The 16,359-nt window shown below is 34.0% G+C and overlaps 3 protein-coding genes and 1 pseudogene across 3 annotated transcripts; 1 reads left to right on the top strand and 3 right to left on the bottom strand.

Moving 5' to 3' along the window:
* Window positions 1-113: 113 nt before the first annotated feature.
* On the bottom strand, window positions 114-2,839 carry LOC121217447 (phosphopantothenoylcysteine decarboxylase subunit VHS3). Its single transcript, XM_041093035.1, has 4 exons — window positions 2,548-2,839; window positions 2,292-2,449; window positions 798-856; window positions 114-705 (listed from the first exon to the last, which is right to left on the bottom strand). The coding sequence occupies exons 2-4, from the start codon at window positions 2,409-2,411 to the stop codon at window positions 360-362; spliced, it is 525 nt and encodes a 174-aa protein (XP_040948969.1). The 5' UTR covers window positions 2,412-2,449; window positions 2,548-2,839; the 3' UTR covers window positions 114-359.
* Window positions 2,840-5,446: 2,607 nt separating this feature from the next.
* Window positions 5,447-11,854, top strand: LOC121217443 (protein S-acyltransferase 24-like; annotated as a pseudogene).
* A 126-nt stretch (window positions 11,855-11,980) lies between these two features.
* Window positions 11,981-13,555, bottom strand: LOC121217983 (receptor-like protein 1). Its single transcript, XM_041094807.1, has one exon. It carries the CDS (start codon window positions 13,553-13,555, stop codon window positions 11,981-11,983), a length of 1,575 nt encoding a protein of 524 aa, XP_040950741.1.
* Window positions 13,556-13,641: 86 nt separating this feature from the next.
* Window positions 13,642-16,263, bottom strand: LOC121217982 (receptor-like protein 13). The gene is made up of 8 exons (XM_041094806.1): window positions 15,927-16,263; window positions 15,706-15,780; window positions 15,348-15,488; window positions 15,211-15,255; window positions 15,008-15,112; window positions 14,787-14,924; window positions 14,478-14,621; window positions 13,642-14,243 (listed from the first exon to the last, which is right to left on the bottom strand). Exons 1-8 carry the CDS (start codon window positions 16,066-16,068, stop codon window positions 13,642-13,644), a joined length of 1,392 nt encoding a protein of 463 aa, XP_040950740.1. The 5' UTR covers window positions 16,069-16,263.
* Window positions 16,264-16,359: the final 96 nt, after the last annotated feature.

Genomic DNA, 16,359 nt, shown 5'->3' with positions numbered 1-16,359 from the left:
GTGCAGGCAAGTCACATCCTGTTAATTTGGCATAATTGAATAAACTTCAGTTTCCACCTTAAGAGCTAATTGCTTGATCAAACCCTACAAGGATACTAGAAAAGCCCAAGTTCTACTAAGAATACTAAGTTCTACTAAACAAATAGGCCTTGACTGTTAGTTCAAGATGCAATGATATGTATCATAACCACCTATAACATGACTACATGACAAATGCTGGAAATAAGGTTCGTTTGGAATGACGAATCTTCTACTCTAAGCAAACAAACAAGCTGCAATCTCCCTCCCTACTAAAATTTCCTCACCCAGAGAGGAAAAAAGCAGGAAATAGTAGAATATCTCAAGACCTATGACTAGATTTATTTCCTCTTCTTAGAAGGTGGCTGAGGAACCTCATCATCCTCATCTTCTTCGTCCTCCTCTTCTTCATCCTCACCATCATCGTCATCATCATCATCTTCATCCCCATCATCATCGTCGTCATCGTCATCCTCTTCGTCACTCTCACCATCTCCATTGGCTTCAGGGTCATCCTCGGGATCTCCTTCTTCACCTTCTTCACCTGAAAAATCCTCATCACCTCCATCATCATCTTGATCATCTGCATTGTCCTCGTCTTCGTCTTCATCATCATCCTCTGTATCACTAGCATCTTTGTTTTCTGGACCAGGACGTTCCATTTTTAGAAGTTCATCAAATGGAAACCTGAAAAAGAAGTCAATCCTACCTGCTGTCAGGTTTTTCTCACCAATGATTTGATAGTAAATTAAGATGAAAAAGGAAAGGAATTCCATTACCTCTCATCCACTGCAGTCAAATTAAGTGATGCATTCTTATAATTCAGCATCGATCCTGTCTGCGATAACAATCTTAAATCATGTCAGAAAGTATCCTAAGCAAATCAAGCTTCTACAAACATTCAACAAGGTTACAGAGCAACAAAAATAAGTTTTTGCCTCAATTCAGGTCGACCTTATATGAATATTACCACCCACAACATAATCAAGATCAAAGATCGAAGTCGAAAGGAAAAACAGTCTGCAGACATGGAGAAGCAAAAGTAACCAACTCAGTATGAGATTTTCGCAAGCCAATGTGTTTTACATATTGACATGTTAACTTATTCAAATGATTAAAATAACCATCTTCATCAAACAAAGATAAGTAGAGACTTTCCAGATTAAGTCAGAAATAACTCCGATGCCACAAAATAAGACCTGTGAACCAAAATCCTGATAAGCTAAAACAAAGATAAGTAGAGACTTTCCAGATTAAGTCAGAAATAACTCTGATGCCACAAAATAAGACCTGTGAACCAAAATCCTTATAAGCTAAAAAGGTCATCTAGATAGACTTTCATGTCTAAGCACAGCAGCAAAAATTTTAAACCAGGTTCCCCCGAACACGTAGTCCGGTATGAAATGATAACAAAAGCAATCTTATCCAATCAACTTGCTCCCTAATGTTCTAAGACCAAAGTCTCTTGATGATTGGTAGTGCGCAATGCGACCTAATAAAAATGTTATGGTATTAGGATGCACAATAATACAGACAGAAAATATGCCAAGCACTACAAGGTGCAGGTCAGAAATCAATGGTAATGTATAGAAGGATTCCGCTATTTTAAGTCGAATCTAACTAAAAACTAAAAGTTGTGGGGTCTCACAGGCAGCAATTTAGAGAATCTATAGTCATCACCAAGCATTAAAGAAGATGGCATTGTTTCATTGCAGACAACAAAACAAAAAATGGCAAGTTATTTTCTAGTAGCAAGAAGATCATATTAATTATCAGATCAAAGCTTAAGCCAAACTTCTTATGGAAAAAATCACCATTTTTGGTAAGTACCAAGTTTCAGACATAGAAAAGCTACTACATCGTAACAAACTTGAAAAATAAAAGTTGAAAACAAATCGAAATCCTCCATAAAAGCCAATTCTTGAATCTTAATAAGAGGAAAATTTATGACCAACAAGAGGTGGTCCACACAATTTCGAAGCTTGCCCTTAACAACTACAAGAACAACCAAAGTACAATTTCTCAACTGAAAATGTAATAACACTTCAACACTTTAGCAGCTCAAAAAATCTCAATGAACACAAGAGGGGGTCAACCACCAAATTCAGTAAAAATTGGGACACAAAACACGCAGCATAGCCTTAAAAACAAACAAATATAATGTTTTTGGCACAGAACCTAAAGTATAGAATTTGTCAAATGAAGCAAACAACAAAGTCTCGAACTTTATAAAAGAAAAAAAAAAGGCTTTACAAAGAAGAGAATAAATATACCAGCATGAGAAGGCAAGCAAGAGATTTTCCAGCAAGAACCAAAGTCTCAGCCAACAAAGCTTCCATTACAGAACATACCCAGATGCTCTGTTCAACTGGACTGAAACTATCCACCTCCATTGCTGCCTTAACTAAGCTAAAAAACAGAAACACACTTCCTAAAGAAAGAAAGAAATAAAACAAAATCAGTTAATAAAAAGTAAAAAAGGACGTTGAAAAAAATTGTGAAAATGGAGAGAAGGAAAGAGAAAAAGACCTGAGCAGAGCACAGAGTGGTTCCTGGATCTGGATTTGGGTCCGGTTAAGGTAAACCCTAGGGTTTGGGATTAGGGTTTTTGGTTTTCAAAAAAAATTGATATTTACCAGGGCTTGTTTTTGTGACTTCCAAGAAAGATGAAAGAAAAATGATATGGGATGAGAGGAGGCAAGTGAAGTGGAAGCAGAAGAAATGGGACTGGAAATAGTATTTTTTTTATTTTTATTTATTTTGAAAAGATATTAAATTTGACTTGACGCCACTCTGGAATCACCATAACTTGGTTTAAATTGTCTTTGTCCTTTGTGTGAGGTTCCGGAATTTCATCTGATGGAGCCTACTGTGTAATTAATGAATTGGATAAATTAATAATTATAATTAATATTTTTTCTCATTTTGATTTTTGAATTTTTTTTATCTATGTTAATTTTAAATTTTGATATTTTCCCAGTTTATTTCTTAAATTTCAATTCTATTAATTTATGATAATTATGACGTCAGTTTTTATTAATTTACTAACATTTTTTGGCTTATTTAGTTTATATACATTTTTAAATTTTTAGATATAACATGGGCCATGTTATTGTACTCTAACAAAATTAAAAAATATTAAATTCAAAATCTAATGTAAATTGAAATTTTTAATAACAAACTTGAAAAAAATATACCTTGTAAAATATGCTGATTGCAATTGGGTTGCACAATTTTAGAATTCAGTGACAACGTAACTTATGTTGACAATTATTACAGGTGCTAAATTTAATAATTACTTAATGATATAGTGACTTTTTGTTTATTTTAATTTTTTATTTCTTTTAGTCTTTAAATATATATTTTTTTGTCAAATCATCTCAAAGTAAACAGAATAATTAATGTTTATTAACTTTATTGATATAGCATAAACGTGAATGGTTGCATTGGTGATATATTGGTATTTAATTAATTTTTTAAAAATATAAATAATATTTTTATATATTTTAATTAATTAATTGTTGATATGTTGTTCACAAGGCAATCTACATATATGCCACATTAACAAAGTTAAAAAACATTTATATTTCTATTTATTTTTGGTGATTTGATAAAAGAAATATAATTTTAATAACTAAAAAGAATAAAAAATTAAATAAAAGACTAAATATTTTTTTATAAAATTCAATGAATGTTCTTTTTTTTTTCAAATGGTAAAGCTGAAATCGTACTATATATATGGAATGTTTTTGTGAATTTATTATGGTTTTAGATTTCTTTTATATATTTTATATAGACAACAGAAAGATAAAAAAATTATAATAATACTTATTATATTTTAAAAAGAATTTATTTTTTTTTAATTTTTTTAATTGAATTGGTGTTGGTTAATTTTAATAACTTAATAATCTATTAGACTATGCTATATCCACAATGTGGTGAAAATAAAATTTTTAAATAAAACATATATTGACCAAAGAGCACAAGTGACCCAAGATAACTACATAATTATGTCTATCCTAATATATACTTAACTCTCATTTTTGTCCAGGCTAATGTGTCATCGATCATATCAGATCAAATTACGCTTTACACTTATTCTCTTACGATGTGCATGTTATTTAACAAATACTGGAGTCTAGTGAACAGAAAAAAAAAAATTTCTTTAATGATATAATCGATCATTCTATCATTTGTTTTAAAAATGCAAAAAAGATATCTACTTGAAAAAAAAAATAACAAGAGGTACTCGCAACCTTAATAATTTTCTAACCACTTCATTTTCATGTCGAGGTCTTCCTTCATGAGTTGATCTAGTTCTTCTACACGAATTTCTTATTAGAGTACTCATGCAAGTACCTCATTCCTCTTGTTGCATCCGAATGTTATGTATGTGTTGATGCTCATTAGCCTACCAATCATTGTTTCGCTGATTCTCTCGGTTTGTTGGAATCCCAACCCGCTTATGCTTTCCTAATTAGTGTAATGTATTCCTTTGCTTCATTGACTACGAAGATAGGGTTTGCATTGATTCCTTTACAGAGATGGAGTTTGCATTGATTCCCATGCATCCCAAATTTCGAAAGGATGATGGCCAATCCTGTAATCTCATCAAAAGATCTGTTCTTTTATTGAGCTTGTGTCGATATTCCTAGAGTAAATTTCATATACTGAATCGAATCATATTGCTATAGCAAAATCTCATTTCTAGAACAAATTATTTATAACCTCATTTTCTTGGGGAAAACCAACTCATGGAATTTACCTCTTTTTTTTATCTCAGATTTATAAGGAATGATTTTATTAGGAATTTTCCCAAAAAAAAAATGATCACTTATATGTTAGTTTTAGTGACAAATTTTTTTTGACATATTTGTGCGCATTCGAAACTTTCGTCTTTTATGTAAAATAATGTACTGTCAAAATAAATCCATATAGGATGAGTTTTGAATCTAAAATAACAATAATTCAAAACTGCAAATTTTCTATCTCAATTATAGTTGTTGAAAACAAATTGAATTGGTCAGACAAATCGAAATCGATCGAGATACTAATTCAGAGTAAGGGAAATAATTGATTGACCCGCACTAATACTAATCCGTTTAAGCTAACAGTTGAACCGATTAAATCGAAATCTTTAATATTTCTAGTAATTAATTTAATTACAGCTGAATCAATGATTTGTTTGATTTGACCACTTATTTGATTCCAAAAATCATGATCTCAACAAATTAGATTTTTACATAAAAGTTTTATAAAATATTTTTACGTAATTATTTTCCACAAGCTTTATGCATGAAATAATATGTTAGTATAAAGGATAATTAAAAAAAAAAACTAAATCTCATACCTACATTATAATATTTCATTAGGTAAAGAGAAAGGATGTAAATAGGTAAAATTAATGGGAGTAATGTGAAAATATTGAAAAATACTGTAAGCCAAAATTCCCCTGAAACAGGAAGAGCACCTTATCGAAAATAGAAGTTAAATTCCTACAGATAATCGATTAACTCAGGCAAAGTAGGATTTGGCTGTGGATTGGCTTGGGCGGCCTCATCAGTCAGCAGGGTAGAGGACGCCAAAGCGCAACCATCCCCAAACCCACCTATTTCCTGAAAAACCCTAAACGCCTTCACACATTTCCATGGCGAAACCATAATATTATTGAGAAACAAAGTTAGCCCGGATTTTGTTTACGAAAAAAAGTGAACCCAGATAATAAAAAAGGAGAAAAGAATTTGTTTTTTAGCTTTTTTTGGTTGTCGGGTTTTTGGGAGATGTCGGAGATCGAGGTGGTTGAAGAAGTTTTGCCATTGAAGCAATCCGGTGACGTTGTAGCGAATGGAAATGGATACAGGGGAGGGAATAATGGGGTTATAGGTGTTTCTCATGATGAGAACTTGAGGAACGATGTCTACACCGCTGCTACTTATGGGGATTTGGAGAAGCTCCAAAGGTTGGTTGAATATGAGGGTTGCTCTCTTACCGAGACTGATGGCCTTGGTTACTATGCCCTTCAGTGGGCAGCTTTGAATAATAGAACCGCCGCTGCTCAGTACATCATCGAGGTTTTTCTCCTTTATTTTGGTGATTATTTTGCTTAGCTGGCGTTTCCGTCAGAGTTTGGATTTTTCTTTTTAAAAAATTGAGAGATGGAGTTTATTGGGTTTATTTAAATGGATTTGTTTCGTTCTAATTTGTGGAATTCATTTTCTTTTTAAAGGTTCATTGAATTGGGTTTTTATTGGGTTTACTGAGCTGGATTTTGGTACTCATGCTTTTTGAGTTTTGGATTGGAATTGTTTAGATTTTAGGTTTAGTTATGGCATGATGGCCTTGAAGCTTTCATTGGGTTAAATTGGTTTAGCTTAGTTTTTGGTTGTCTTGATTGTCTAGCATGGTGGAGATGTACATGCGACGGATCATAATGGGCAGACGGCCTTGCACTGGAGTGCAGTCCGCGGTGCAATACAAGTTGCTGAGCTATTCCTCCAAGAGGGTGCTGCAGTGGATGCTGCTGACATCAATGGCTACCAGGTTAGTTTTTCTTCATTATGGTGTCTTGTGCCATAATCCGTGTTATTCAAGAAACTAGTGTTGTTTCCTCATATGGACTTGAAGCGGTGATCAGTGATGTAAGTTAATGTTTAAACAATGGTAGTTGTTTTAGACATTCACCTCTCTGCTTGAAGTTGGTTTATATCTGCATAGGCATCATACACGCACAAAGGAGAATTATAACTCAGCAATATGGTTTCCATGAAAATAGTAGATCATATTGATATTTTCGGTCTCAGAAAAGTTATGTTTTTGTTATGCATTTTAGTTAAGGTTAGGTACGTATCTGGAGATGATATTTGTTCAACTTGTCTGGAACCTCAAAGACAACCTGAAATCACGGAATTGTTGTTTCACTTCTGTTGCTGACATACCTTTTTTTCTTGGAAGTTTAATTTGCCTATAACCCTAGAACACGAGGGTAGGTTCCTTTTCTTAATTTGATACTGAACCTTTGTTCTTGCCTTTTGATGCTTTACAATTTAATAGTGGATTCATGGGATAATAACTGAATTGTACTTCTTGCTTTTATTTCAACCTCCAGATGATGCATACTTAGTTTTGTAATTTGACGCAGATAGCACATGTTGCTGCACAATATGGTCAAACTGCTTTTCTCTATCATGTTGTTTCAAAATGGAATGCTGACCCCGATGTCCCTGATAATGATGGGCGAAGCCCTTTGCACTGGTATTTGAGGAGTTCTACATATTACTTTGTTCTTAATTCACTTGCATGGTCTAAGATAAGGGTGCTGCTAATTTCTTTTGTATGTTAATGTCTGCATTTTCTGCCTAGTAATGATAGTAATAAGCTCCTTAAATTGCTTGTAAATCTAGATATACAATTTTTTGGTCAAAATTTGACTGACTTATGTAATTTCTGTTGTCATTGTTTCCATTCTGAAAATGTTAAAGAGCTATAATTTGTGTGTTCAATTTTCCTTCTGTGGAATATCCCTTAAGAGTTATTTTGTTAAATTTAACAAATTTGCTTACAATTCTGAGCACTTCAACCCCTCCCCCCCCCCCCAAAAAAAATGCTAGTTTATGTGATGACTTTACAAATGTCAAGCCTGTTATTTTTAATCTGACTTCATTTCAATATGGACAACACTAGGGCTGCTTATAAAGGTTTTGCTGATTGCATACGTCTTCTTTTATTTCTTGATGCACATAGAGGGCGTCAGGACAAAGAAGGTATTTTTTGATTCTCAGATATTAAGTGCCTTTTCTAGGGAATCTGGTTAATCTGATTTTATCAACTTTTACTCATGAAATATTTGATTGCTTGTGTAATTTTCCTCTGTTAACCATGTTTCATCTTTATATCAGGTTGCACTCCTCTCCATTGGGCAGCTATTAGGAGTAATCTAGATGCTTGCACAGTCTTAGTACAGGCTGGCAAGAAGGAGGACTTGATGGTCACTGATAATGGTGGCCTCACACCTGAACAGCTTGCTTCTGATAAAAATCACAGAGAAGTTGCTATCTTCCTTGTAGGTTTCTGTTTCATATCATCTTAACTTGGTGAATTATTGTCTTTTGCTTTACTGTTTGTTACATATGTTTTTCAATGTCACACAGTTGCTCTTGATTTTTAGCTTTGACTGATGAATGCCTTGGGCTGAATGGAAAGACATTACTTTTCCTCTTCTGCCGCATAGAAAAATTTTCAGATAATTACTGATAAGAATATACCATAAAAATACTTAATAAAAATGATGTAAATGTTCAAAATGTGCTTTCTATTTGTTTTAGTTTTCTGGGAACATCTTAAATGGTTGATGCCATATGCATTCCTTGCCTAGGCACAACATGATTCTGTATTTTCCCTATGTTTTTGCTGTATTTTGTTGTTGGACAGCTCAACCTTTCCTTGCATAGGCAAAAATTATGTTCTGCATTTGAAAATTTGTGACTTCACTAGGAGAGAAGAAATTAGGATGCAATTATAATTGATTTTGATTGATCTTGTTAGTTGTCTCCTAAAAAGCTTTAAAATTTCCTATTTGTTATCATTTAAAGCGATGTGTATATGAAATCATCCGGCTTATACTGCTACCTATTTATGTTTCTTGTACACTTGATTCTACAGGGTAATGCTAGAAGGTTGTATGAAAAAGGATGTGGTCGGAACAACAGTTTTGGACAACTTTCTAAATTAAGACTTGCACCAATTCTTTGGTGCAGTAGCTTGCTACTAATGGTGACATATATTCAATCTGTCTTAATGGGTGTGTCTCTGGATTTCTTCGTGTGAGTTAATTGTGCCATATCATCAAGACAGTACCTACCTCTGTTGTCTTTTACCCATTTATTTGTGGATTTGGACATCTGTTGCAGCTCCATATCTGCCAAGGTTGACAGCTGGGTTTGGCCTTCTGGCATGGTCGGGTGTTTTCCTAGCATCTGCCGGTTTGGTTTTGTTTTATAGGTGTAGCAGGTATCTTTTTTGACATGGACTTTTTCTTTCTTATTTTCTTTTTCCGCAGAAAGGTCTGCTAGGCCATTTTTGCACTGCTTACATTTATTTTGGAGACTGTCTAGCTTTCTGTTTATGAGCTTGTTAGTCTCATTTTCCCCCTTGGTTTTCATAGTATAGCAACTGTTAATAGAGAATAGTTTTTGGAGTCATCGTATGGCTGGAATCATTATGAAGGGATTGTTTATAGCATTTGACTAGTTTCCTTTTTTAGGTTTCAGAAATAATTTACTGGACAGGTACTTTTAATGCTAGTTTTTTCTTGTGATTAGTTTCAAGTATCTAGCAATTAGATTCTTGAAGTTTTCTGATGTTTATTTCTGTTAGGTGAATCTTAAGTTAAATATGTGGGAATGGGAATGGGAATGGTTTAGAGTGGTAGGGAGTTGTTTTATTTAGAAAATAGCATATCATGTATTGGAAGATTTAAACGGGCCGTGTATCATTAATATGAATCTATAAAATAATATGAGATACATTATCAAATTGAAGTACATTATCAGGTAGTTCTCTGTAAGAGAACCAGGGCTGGATCAGTACATCTGTTGCATGTTTTTGCTAGTAATTGGATACATTGACGAGTGAACTTATGTAGTTATTTTGCATTTAAAATTTCTTTGCAGAAAGGATCCCGGTTATATCAGGATGAATGTCCATGATCTTCAAAATATGAAAGATGATGTGCGTTGAGTTTTTCCTATAAAGTCTTAACTGATTTTTTTTTTTGATTTGTTAATCTTTTTATTCATGAAATTTAATTGTTTTTAGTCCTGTCATTATATATCTTTGAGTCGTGTATATGTTTTATTTTTCCTTTAAATTGATTGAATTAGTTTCTCACTATATTTCTTTTTTATATATCCTCTATATGTTCTGTTAGGAACCGTTATTGAAGATTGAGAGAAATAATCCTGCTTTACTAGCTGGAAATTGGTCTCAGCTTTGTGTGACATGCAAGGTGATCACCTAATATGGCCCGTATTGCTTGTTTCTTACTCATTTGTATATTCCTGTTTATTCTAATTGTTTTGCTATGTTATTTTGATATCATCATCAGATTGTCAGACCTCTTCGCGCAAAACACTGCTCCATTTGTAATCGTTGTGTTGAACAATTTGACCATCATTGTCCTTGGGTATCAAATTGTATTGGCAAGGTGCTTTGTTGCCGATGAGTTAAATGTTTTTCCCTCTGGTATTATTACTTTAATGTTCCATTTACCACGTGTAAGACAACCAACTTAAGGGACTTGAATGCTCTTATTATATGACTTTTCTCTTCGAAAATATTTACGAATATGGGTGATGTGTGATTGCTTGTTGGTTACAACATGTTTATAGGTCTACCTCCCATGTGAAAAGAGAATGGTATTTAATTATTTGATGAGCAGTCATTGTATCTTCCGTTAATTCCATTGTTTCTTGTGATGCAGAAAAACAAATGGGATTTTTTTCTTTTCCTTGTTTTGGAAGTATCAGCAATGTTGATTACTGGTGGAGTTACTATTACAAGTATGTCTTTTATTCAGTTCGTAGTTCAAACTATTTTCCCTAGGCCAACTTGAATACCTTACAAATGTGTTATGATCATATATAGGAATCTTGACAGATCCAATGGCTCCATCGTCATTTTTACAATGGATGAACCATGCTGGTATTCATCATATCAGTGCTATATCATTTTTGATTATGGATTTCCTCCTCTTCTTCGGTGTGGCATCGTTAACCGCTGTACAGGCTTCGCAGGTGAGTTAGTGATATTTAGTTGTCTCTTTATCTGGAAATAATACTTTTCATGGTTGTGGGTTGGCCAAAAGGCTTATAAATTTCTTTGGGCCACAATTTTCATATTGTTGTACAGCTAACTCATTTACATGGAACACTAATGATTTTAGAAACTCTAGATTACTCTGTTTACTGGGAGGTATTTATTTTTTCTTTTCTTGCTATAGATATCACAGAATATAACCACGAATGAAATGGCGAACGTAATGCGCTATAGCTACCTCAAGGGTGCAGGTGGTCTATTCAAAAACCCATATGATCATGGCTGCCGCAAGAACTGCACAGATTTCCTGTTCAAAGGCTATAATGAAGACGTGGAGGCCTGTGAAGATATAGAACATTCTAAAGGAATTGGGGTAGCACAAATGCTGAGGAATTTGAAGTTACAAAATGGTGATTCGCAGTCTCGCAAACAGAAATGGCCATCTTGCTATAAATGCCAATTCTAGCAACACCATTTCACACATTCATCCTTCCAACTGCAAACACAGTCACCATAGCAAGGCAAGAACTTAGAGAGTGCTTCTGGGGTTGGGTCTTGGTCATGGTCTTGAACGGAGTAGTCCCTGTTCTGTCACGACATCACGATAATCATGTCCAGCACAAGCTGGAATTGATGTGCAGCATAATGTAAGCGTTATTTTCCCCGGGGCTTTCTTTTGGCATCTTTTGTTTGATTTCGCCTTTCCACGTTGAGAGCAGAGCAAACGTACATGCTGAGAATATGGACACATTGATTATAAGTTAATTAAATTGATAAATAACGATCGTTCCTTAAGAAAATCCTTCGCTGTTCAAAGTTGTAAAAATGTCTTAAAAACCCGAGGGATAGAATACCATACAACTAATCCCTTGGAGAGTGCAGTGGCGGACCCTACCAGTCGAACTGTGTCAATGCCTTGCACCTTAAACATGTATTATCTAAGTGGTTCCTATCACTTTATCATTTTTTTCTTGAAATTACAACCAATGCTATGATGTTAATATCATTGCATTGTTGCAGTAAAGTAATATTGATTTGAATGGTCACATATGTAGATTAATCAAGGGATTCTTTATTTAAATTTTTGAATAGGGAATATAAGGAATAAAAAGCTTAAACTTTTATTTAAATTTTTGCTTAGCTATATATTTCAACAGCCAAAATTTCTGGGGAGATTGTCCATCACAAAATAGTAGCAGGAATTAATTGTCATTTGTACATAGTAGAGCCACGCTTGCCTCCAATAGGGATTTATGTATAACACAGCTCCAATACACAATAGCACCACTATGTAACACGCGAAGAAGCTTGCGTAGAAGGCATCCATATCAATGAAGCCATGGTCTTTTGCACCGTCACTCGGAGCCTTTGGTGGTGCAATCGGTGAGCAGTTCTTTCCTGCCAATGAGCCACAAAGAAAAGGATTCCCCACATAGCTGCTTTCATCAAATGTTCCCAATTGTCCAATCTTTTCGGGGGTCTTCCCTGATAAGTTGTTGTACGATACATTGAAGTATTGCAAGAAATGTAACAACGCATATTCAGGAGGGATATTTCCAGTCAAATTGTTGTAGGAAAGATCTAGACTTTCTATATCCCTGAGGTTAGAGAACGCACGTGGGATTGGTCCTATCAAGCTGTTGTGGGAAAGGTTCAATGTATAGAGCATCAAAATGTTTTTTATTTCATGAGGAATCTCACCAGTAAGCTTGTTGCAGGAAAGATCAATTCCAGACATGTATTGAAGGATTCTTTTCTTGTATGTGTAGGATCTGCTCTTTATTGTGTATTCTATTGATTCTTCAATGGATATTGACCTATTTGCCCCCAAAAAATTATAAGAAATCCAACTATAATGGTCGGGTACCTTGTTGAGTGCAGTAACTTTTAGGCAAGAAGGAATGCCACCGGACAAATTGTTCATTGAAAGATCAATCAAGCTTAAATGAGGCAACTTACACAATTGAATTGGAATTTCACCCTCAAAGTGATTTCTCTTCAAGAGAAGATAACTCAACTGAGAAAGGTTACTAATCCAATTTGGAATGTGACCGCTGAAGTGGTTATAGCTAAGATCCAAAGTCACCAAGAAAGAGCTTTTACGAAAAGCATTTGGCAGCGGTCCTTGCAGCATATTTTTAGACAAATAAACTTCCTCTATATTTGACGGCTTGAAACAAGACGGTAGAATCCCAGAGAAGTTGTTCATGGAAAGGTCCAAAAATTGAAGTTGGCGATTGAGATTGCAAAATGCCCGTGGTATTAAACCTTGAAGATGATTATCTGCCACGTCAATTTGCCCCAAATTGGAAGTATTTCCCATCCATTGTGGTATCCTACCGGAGAGTTGGTTTCTGCTCACGTCAAATGTTGACAAACTATACATGCTCTCGATCCAACTTGGTATCTTACCAAAGAGATAGTTATTGCTGAGATCAAGTGTCCCCAAGAAAGAACAGTTAGACAAGGCATTTGGGATCATTCCAGAGAAGTTATTTCCATTTAATTGTAGCTGGGACAAGCTCATTAAGCTAAAATTTGTAGAGAAAATTGGTCCTTGTAATGTGTTATTTGACAATGCAAGGATTTCTAATAAAGAGCAACCCCAGGCAAAGTGTTCAGGTATCCCTCCAAACAATTGGTTGTTAGATAAGTCCAAGATTTGCAGTGAACTCATATCACCAAAGGAAGAGGGAATGCTACCGTTGAAATCATTCTTTGACATGTTTAGAGACGACAAGGATGGTAGATGTGCTCCGATTTCTGTTGGAATGTTTCCACTAAAGAAATTGTTGGAGATATCTAAATCCTCTAAAACCAAATGCGAGGGAATGGTACTTGGAAAGGTCCGGACAAAGAGCAATTGACCAGATGTAGTCTCTTTAAGTTGGTATTGTTTTCCAACAACCAAAATGGAAATTGATTTACCTTGAAATGTATGTGTGAGAGAGTAACATCCACCAAGTCATGTTGATGATAGAGGAATTGAGGAAATGATCCACCATTTCCACAACATGATAAACTAATCTCTCTTAACTGAAATCTTGGGGCCACGGAATGCATCTCATCAACGTATATGATGTTGTTGCTTGCACTCAAGTACTGGAGCTTTGAAAGGTTGAACAAGTACCCTAATGAGCTTGGGATTTGAAGCTTATTGTATGAAAGGTCCAACCATTGGAGGGATGCCAAACTTTTAAGGGCAGACATATTTCCAGACAAGTCATTGAAAGAGAGGTCCAACCATTGGAGGGATGCCAAACTTTTAAGGGCAGACATATTTCCAGACAAGTCATTGAAAGAGAGGTCTAATTTTTCAAGAGATGTAAGGTTGGAGAAGCACATAGGTAAACTACCTTTGAGGTTATTGCCGGAGAAGAACAACTCTCGGAGATTTGTCATTGTACAAAAATCTGCGAGAGTGATAGTAGTATTATATTAAAATTTCAAAGATTAAAAAAGAAGAAGCCATGAACAACTTTCAGTTGGTTTCATTAATAAAATACCAACGCAAGGACATAATGAGATTTATTATTATTATTATTATAAGTTTCAGTGCCTTTTACTTGCTACTAAGATATATAGATAAGTGTATATATATTTTTAATCCGAGAAAATTTATATAATGAAAAAAAAATGTAACTTACCAGACAAACTTTGATTAACATTACGAGGAAGAGGCGAGTAAAATTTTTTAAGAGAAGTAAGTGGTCCAATAACTTGAATAAAATTGGAAGGTAGAGATGAATATTCCAACAGCAACTCTTCCAAATTTCTCAAGTTTTGCCTTTCTGTTAAATACAAGTAATCACAAGTTAAGAAAATTCTTGTAATTTTAACATGTTAATATTATTTGTAAAGGGTCAATCATGTTTAAAATCATGGTACTAAATATATATGTTTTGACTTCAAAAAAGGAAAACAAACAAACAAATAAATGAAGAAATGTAGTTTACCGTGCATAAAGAAGCTGTCATTGACATAACAAGAAGATAAGTGCAAATATTTCAAGGAAGACAGCGTTGGAATAAAGTTGAGAGGAAGAGATGAATCCTCTAATATCAAATCTACCAAATTTGCCAAAATTTGCCATTCTGTCCAATAAAGTGTAACTATAAACTATTATAAAAAGATAGGAAATTGGGAATTTTTGTATAAAGAAAGTATCATAACTTACTATTGTGGGAAGGAGATGCTACTGTTGTTAAATTAAAACTAAATCCTTTCAAGGATAGAGTCTTCAGTGACGGAAGTAAAGGTGGGTGAAGGTTAAAAGTACATCCTACATGAAATATATTAATTAAAGGAGGTAGTCATTTACTTCCTTGTTGAAATACTAACAAGTCAATTCATATACCCACAAATTTGTTTTAGCAGTACCTGAATAGCAGCTCATATGCAGCTCTTCCAAATTCCTCAAACCATCTAATTACGAGGAGATTCAAAAATTGAAATATAATTAAGTTCAAATCTAGCGTATTAGTGTGTGAATTACAGAGAAAGGGTGATCATTTTACCATTCATATCTATTGATCCTCTTACATTCCACAAAGTCAAAGCCTTTAAATTTGAGAGCCCAGCAAGAGATGATAATATGGTATTATTGAAGAGATTATCACCTAAATCAACAACTTTCAGATTCATCAACCTTAGCTCTGCTGCATTGTCAAACAAATACAACACATGTTTGTTAACAAATATGATACGTATTTTGATGCAAAAAATTTCTATGGACGCCTCATTGCATCTATCTATATATGTATTTTACCACTTCAGCGGTCACCTTCCCCAATTGCATTGAATTAATTATTCATAAGTTTTCGAGCATTTTAACAATAACAAAAATAATAAAATTAAAGGAAAAATCTTTGATACCTTGAGATGGAGCAAATCCTGTCACACCATTACCTGATAACCCCAACTCTTCTAAATATTTCAGAGCATTTAAATCTGAAAAAAGCATTATCATTATATTGTTAGAACTATGCAACCTCAGGTTATTGAGTTGGATTTGGTAGCATTGATTCACTATTTTTATTCTCTCTTTGTTATAATATAAAAATAAAATTATTTTTAATAACAAAAATGATATTTACCTTTAATATGTATCTGCCCTGCCAATCTGTTTCCATCTAAATATAAAGATTTTAAATTTGGAAGTGCAGCAAGGGATGGAAATACATCGTTGTTAAGATGATTATCAGTTAAAGCAAGCACTTCAAGTTTAATCAACCCCATTTCTCCTTTTCCTATTGAAGAGTCAACGTAAACTCATTTTAATTAATACGCAAACATCTACCAACCAAATCTTTTACAAGATTTTTTGTATCCATATTATTAGAATTTGAATTAACAAATATATATCCTTTTTTTGTTTTTTAGAATTTGTTATTGATTTTTATAACTAGACGTATCTTAGATTCGGATTATTGCTTAAAGGCCCCTTCGGACGAACATTTATCTTCAATGTGATTTTTGTCTAATGCTACAATATCGCTATAGTATTTAATCTGAAGAAAGATTTTAAGA

This window comes from Gossypium hirsutum, chromosome D05, assembly GCF_007990345.1.
Source record: "Gossypium hirsutum isolate 1008001.06 chromosome D05, Gossypium_hirsutum_v2.1, whole genome shotgun sequence".
NCBI lineage: Eukaryota > Viridiplantae > Streptophyta > Magnoliopsida > Malvales > Malvaceae > Gossypium > Gossypium hirsutum.
Note: the sequence above shows the minus strand (reverse complement) of the source record. Positions and strands in the feature narration are given on the sequence as shown.

Bases quoted from the DNA above. Each gene is read 5' to 3' on its own strand.
- LOC121217447 (XM_041093035.1), bottom strand. From the start codon at position 2,411: ATGGAGGTGGATAGTTTCAGTCCAGTTGAACAGAGCATCTGGGTATGT. The intron at 857-2,291 runs GTATATTTATTC...TTGTTATCGCAG, and splicing joins TTGCTTGCCTTCTCATGCTG to ACAGGATCGATGCTGAATTA. The intron at 706-797 runs GTAATGGAATTC...CTTCTTTTTCAG, and splicing joins TTGACTGCAGTGGATGAGAG to GTTTCCATTTGATGAACTTC.
- LOC121217983 (XM_041094807.1), bottom strand. From the start codon at position 13,555: ATGTCAAAGAATGATTTCAACGGTAGCATTCCCTCTTCCTTTGGTGAT.
- LOC121217982 (XM_041094806.1), bottom strand. From the start codon at position 16,068: ATGGGGTTGATTAAACTTGAAGTGCTTGCTTTAACTGATAATCATCTT. The intron at 15,489-15,705 runs GTATCAAAGATT...TTGACAATGCAG, and splicing joins AGGATTTGCTCCATCTCAAG to CAGAGCTAAGGTTGATGAAT. The intron at 14,622-14,786 runs GTAAACTACATT...TGTATTTAACAG, and splicing joins TGACAGCTTCTTTATGCACG to AAAGGCAAAACTTGAGAAAT.